Below are 5,766 nucleotides of genomic sequence, written 5' to 3' on the forward strand. Positions count from 1 at the left end.
TTCTTCGTGCATATTGACTAATTCAATTAGACGATGTTTTTATTTTTGAACTTGATTGAACTTGAAATTGGGTAGCGGCAGACAGGTGGTCGCTTGTACGCGCTACAAACTTACATACTTACATATTTAGGAGTTCAAATAATGGTTGTTGTTGTTGTTGTAAGGTTGGGATTGCGCAAGTTGATTACAGACTAGTTATATGTCACATGTGTCTTTGAGAGTTCGAAGGCAAACTCCGCATTTATGTATATAAAAGCTCTGCAGTCGCTGTGGCACCAACAGATTTCCTTTGTGGACTCAAGTGTCAACAACTAGTGTCGAACGTAACACGCGAAAAGCCGAAAAAAGTATAACAAACATGAGAAGCTTCATTGTGAGTGTTAGAGGATATTTACAAAATTATTGAAGGCGTTTGAAAACACTTGCGAAAACTCGAAAGAATTGTCATTTTAGAAGTTAAAGACGTTTTTTTTTCAACTTGCAAGATATTAACTTTTTTGTATAAAAATAGTGAAGTTATAACTATTCACGGTCTTCATAAGGATAGCTTGAATGCAACTTTCTATACTTTTTACTTGTAAATAGATTTTAAGTTCGATGAGGTGGCGGATTGCAGTACTCTTCTGAAAGGAACCCTAAATGTATGCTGCGAGTTCCAAAAAATTGCCAAAGTTCGTGAACCCAAATTTGATATGGGCCTCATAGTTGAGTGAAATACCGACGATCGAATGAAATGAAAGTTATATTCACACCTAAGCTGCATAGAAATCATTTAGGCTGAAGGGCGGCTGTGGAAGCGTTGGGATGCCGGCCTTGGATAGGTAGCTGTTCAGAAGAAAGGCGGTGTGTTGTCGTGGTGTAACTTCCAATCGGTTGCGATGTCTTGTCGGACCCCGTTTGATCCTTCCTTTGAGTCTCTCGAGGATTTCCACATAAAACTTTGCGTTGGTTTGTACAGGAGGAACAAATTAATGGTGGACAATGCCTTTGATGACAAAAAAGACAATGAGCATCGTTTTCTCTTTGGATTTGCTTGTACTTCCCTTCTCACTCACAGAAATACGTCGCGCGAAAAGGTTTGCCCTGACTCTCCAGGTGTTCGGAGACAACTGACCAGCCGCTCGTTCGTTAGTAGGAACATCAAAGCATTTAAAGCTAAAATAGAAATAAAACTTTGTTAACATTCTCTCATATCTATTATATGAACTTACATTTGTATTTAAATATTATTTATGATCCTTATACATATTGAAGAAATGTTATTTAATTTTCAGGTCCTTTGTTTGCTGGCCACAGCTTTTGCCGATAAACTAGGCTACAACTACCAACCAGTGCCGCATTCTTCAGAGGGCCTGTCCTTTACACCAGGCGCCCTTAGTATTGCAGCTCATCATGGTGTATCGCCTTTATCGCCGGAGAAATTAGCTCCAGTGGCTCATGCACCAGTTGCTCCAGCTCCAATTGCTCCTGTACCAGTTGTTCCTGCTCCCGTTGCTGCTCTCCCAATTGCTTCTGCTCCAATCGCTCCTGCACCAGTTGTTCCTGCTCCCGTTGCTCCTCTTGCTCACGCTCCGGTTGCTCCTGCTCCAGTTGGACCTGCTCCAAATACTCTTGCTCCAGTTGCTCCGGCTCCAGTTGCTTCAGCTCCAGTTGCCCCTGCCCCAGTCCAGATAGAATATGAGAAAGAGTTCTACACTTATACGGCGCCACAAGAAGAAACTAACGATGCTGCCGATATCGGAAACATTGCCAATTCATTGAAGAAAAATCTGCGTGTTATCTTCATCAGAGCGCCAGAAAATAAGGCTCTCGAAAATGCTGCTGTTAACCTGGCAAAACAAACGACTGAGGAGAAAACTGCCATCTATGTGCTCACCAAACAGGCTGACATTGGCAGCTTGGCGCAAAAATTGCAAAATATCGGAACACAATCCAGCTCCAAACCAGAAGTACACTTCGTGAAGTATCGTACACCACAAGATGCCGAAAAAGCCCAACAAGCTATCCAGCAACAGTATGAAAGTCTACCTGGCTCATCACATCACTCCAACGGGGGTTCTGCGCAAGTACTGAACTTTGCTTCGCAAGCGCCGGCAACAGCTGCACCAGCACCAGTTGCACCTGGCTCCCAATATCTACCAGCTAATGCAGTGCCTTCGGCAGCGTATCTGCCACCAAGTCTCCGCCGTTTCCGCAACTAAATACCATCTAACGGTGCATTTTCGTTCTATATTTTTAAGCACTCATTGTTAACTTGGTCTGGTACTAATCATAAATACATCCAAATATACCAAAACACCAAAGTGATTTTTTACACAACAACAAAAAAAGATAAACTTCTATCGTATTACGCACGTTATTTATGGGCCTCTCCTAACCATGCGCAATGCCTTGCGATGATACGAGTAGTGACAGTGGCAGTTAGGCGCAGTTGTTGAACGAATTCCTCTAATGCCCTCTCTAGTATAAACGCATATGTGTCATCGTTGTCGGCTACAAATTAAAATAAATCCATTAGCGCATCCTACAAACATTCGTCCTGAAAGCCGTGTGGAAGATTAATGCAGAAGCCCCGCGCTCCTTCTCTCTCCCTCTTCCCAGACTTTGCATAGTTTATATGCCAACCACTGAGCTTAATAGGGATGCGTGTGGATAATATGTACTTGGCTAGCGAGTGTGTTGCTAAATCCTACAGTTTGTAGTAATTGTTAAACATGTTGCCGCTTTATGCTCTGTGGCCTTGTTACGAAGGACATCATTTGCCGGGAGACTTGCCCTCGACTCTTTAGAAGAGTTCTGTAAATTGGCAAAGCACTGTTAAGCTGGGTAATAAGTCATTTGCTCGCATAAGCCACGAAATAGTTACATAGTTTTTTTAAGCCAACTTGCAAACGAAATAAGTGGTTTTAGGGAGTGGAGCCTGTTTTGTTTCTTAAACAGTGATACTTATGTTTACATCATTGGTTGCTCAAAGGAACGTAATTTAAGGGATTTAAAGGAAATAAAAAATAAGTTTGTGTAAAGACGCCAGATGGGTATGATGGAAAAGCTGCAGTAATTTTGTACGGCTTTATGATCTCTTATTTAAAAAAAAAATATTTCAAATGAGAATTTCTTTTAAGTTAACAAATTGCCCCTTGAAACAATGAATTGCAAAGTTTGCGAAGCTATAGGAAATAATTGAATGCAGCTTCTTTTCGTCTCAAATATTAATTTTTCAGAACCATCTCGAATAACTCTTTAAATAAATAATGAGAAGATTAAATTGAGAAACTTAAAAAAACTGCTAAAAATTGCTTTACCCTGAACAGGGTGTATTGAGTTTGCCAAGAAATTTGAAACACCCAGAAGATTTGAAATTAAATTTTGCATACCTTCTTTTCTCCCTAGTAAGCTCCTCATTTCCTTTTCATTGGGGGTGTTTTTTACGTGGCGGTTCCCAAACCCAGCGCACAACCCTATATGGGGGATGTTTCGCCTTCTCACTTTAGCTCGCCTTCGAACGGATGTTCTTAGGCTACCCAGAGGATACTTGGTCAAAGACCGGAAGTTGTGAGCTGCTTGAGCCATGTGTAAAATAATCGTTTCTGGCCACTCCCAAGTGAATGGCGATCAGAGAACTTTCCTCACTTGCGTGAACTTCTACACATGACTCCATTATCCAGCATTTCTGGTAAGAAGCCCTTGAAAAAAATATATATATTATATACGACGACATTGACATAGTTCAGCGAATTAAATGACAGCGGCTACGCTGGCTAGGTCATGTTGTCCGGATGGACGAAAACACTCCAGCTCTGAAAGTATTCGACGCAGTACCCGCCGCGGGAAGCAGAGGAAGAGGAAGACCTCCACTCCGTTGGAAGGACCAAGTGGAGAAGGACCAGGCTGTTGTTAACTGGCGCGCTGTTGTTAACTCGGCTATAATCGCGTAAGCCGTGTCTACGCCAATTAAGAAGAAGAAGAAGCTCCTCATGTCGGAACCGCCGATATCGTGCCATTATAGTATATAGCTGCGAAGCAAACTGTCGAAGGCCCATTTATGCTATTAAAATGTGTATCGGGTGCGCTAAATATAAAGTTAGCTTTTTTATTTATGCTTTTTCATTACATACTATATTTCCAAAACCGGAACCCAAATCTGGCTCCACGAAATTCTATTTGAATATTGACGCAATTTGGGTTTTACTTGTAGATAATTATATTTCTATGACAACAAAGAATAACTGTATAAATCGTTATTCCTTATGGAGAGTAGTTACTCTCCTTTCCTCCTCTCTTCGGTTATACGAATTTTTAGCCACAGCTGTGTTGTGAATATTCTTTATTATTTGAGAATTTATAATTATTTATTCGAGAATTTTTCTAACTTCGAAAGATTGAAAATGTGGTGAGTGGAGAGAAATGTATTATATCGATGATACTTAGACTTTAAAAGATGTTTGAAAACTGGTTTGAAAACTTTTTTTTTTTTTATGCCGTAAACTTGGTAATGTGGGGCAACCAGTGCCATTAAGCGAAAAACTATAAAGGTTATCTAAGCACTGAATTTTTAGATATAAAATTGTTATTACCGGCAAAAAAATCGTCTTCAAGAATGTATCACCAAAATGAAGACAATACTGATTTGTTTTTACGATTCCGAGGGTATTGTACATATCTTCGAGATATTCCCATTAAAGATACAACAACACAATTTAATGCTGTATTATATAAGAACTCTTGGTGTGAAATGGATGAGATCGTCTTTTGTCACGCTCTATTCGTCATGCTCGACCACAAAATTGCGATAAATCAATAGCTAAATACGCGACGACATGGAGGCAGCGGCGAAAAATTGGACCTCACATGCGATCAAAAAGTGACACCAGTGTTGCACGACTCAATTTAGTACGTGGCATTCTTCTCATATTCCCATGTCATAGTACTAAAATGTGAATCGGGTAACAAACGCCTATTTCCCATATAACAAAGTTTTAGATGCGCCGTAATCATCGGTTGACGCTAGGCACTGGTTTCGGTTTTCCACAAAAAACTCCTTATTATGGATATATTCACGCAAATTTGAGTCATCCAGTGACTAACCTGATCTTTCACCCTGTGACCTTTTACATATAAATGAGCCTGTTTGAAACTTCATTTGCCCATGAAAGGACATTTCAGCTATCCAATGACCAATATTCTCAAGAGCATTCCGAAAAATGACCTTAAACACTCATTTGAAATGCTAATTGATCGGGCTAAACGCTGTATCGAAGCACAAGGAAACTACTTTGAATAAAAAAATATAACTTTTGAAAAACATTAATTTTTTGTTGTTTTTTAACAGTCCTGTTTCTTTTGCCACAGACCTTGTATATATAAAATTTCTTAGATTCCGATCCTCTGGTTGACGTTCTACATCGTAAGGTATTTCCCTGGCTTTACATCCTGCAAGTTGCAAGAGTATAAAATGTTCGATTGCACCCGAACTGAGACCTTTCTTACTAGTTTGATAATAACTCTGATCTTTTAAGCCACTCTAAAGGTCTCAAGTTTTCACAAAAAAGACTATTTTTTTGGAGAGTCGACATTTGGTCAAAGTCTTTTTTTACTTCTATCACTACTAGTATTTACTCAAAATTTTCAAATTGAGTTGCCGAGTATTAAAATACTCTAAACTCTTTTTATATAAAATAAATACATCTTCAAAACAAAAGCATAAAAGGCACATGCTTCTGACTTGCAAGTGAACACAATTTAATATATTGACAATATGACTTAAGA

The 5,766-nt window shown here is 39.5% G+C and overlaps 1 protein-coding gene across 1 annotated transcript; it reads left to right on the plus strand.

Moving 5' to 3' along the window:
- The first annotated feature begins 1,256 nt into the window (after positions 1-1,256).
- On the plus strand, positions 1,257-2,236 carry LOC126765697 (microtubule-actin cross-linking factor 1, isoforms 6/7-like). Its single transcript, XM_050483455.1, has one exon. The coding sequence runs from the start codon at positions 1,257-1,259 to the stop codon at positions 2,199-2,201; it is 945 nt and encodes a 314-aa protein (XP_050339412.1). The 3' UTR covers positions 2,202-2,236.
- Positions 2,237-5,766: the final 3,530 nt, after the last annotated feature.

Source organism: Bactrocera neohumeralis, chromosome 2 (genome assembly GCF_024586455.1).
Source record: "Bactrocera neohumeralis isolate Rockhampton chromosome 2, APGP_CSIRO_Bneo_wtdbg2-racon-allhic-juicebox.fasta_v2, whole genome shotgun sequence".
NCBI lineage: Eukaryota > Metazoa > Arthropoda > Insecta > Diptera > Tephritidae > Bactrocera > Bactrocera neohumeralis.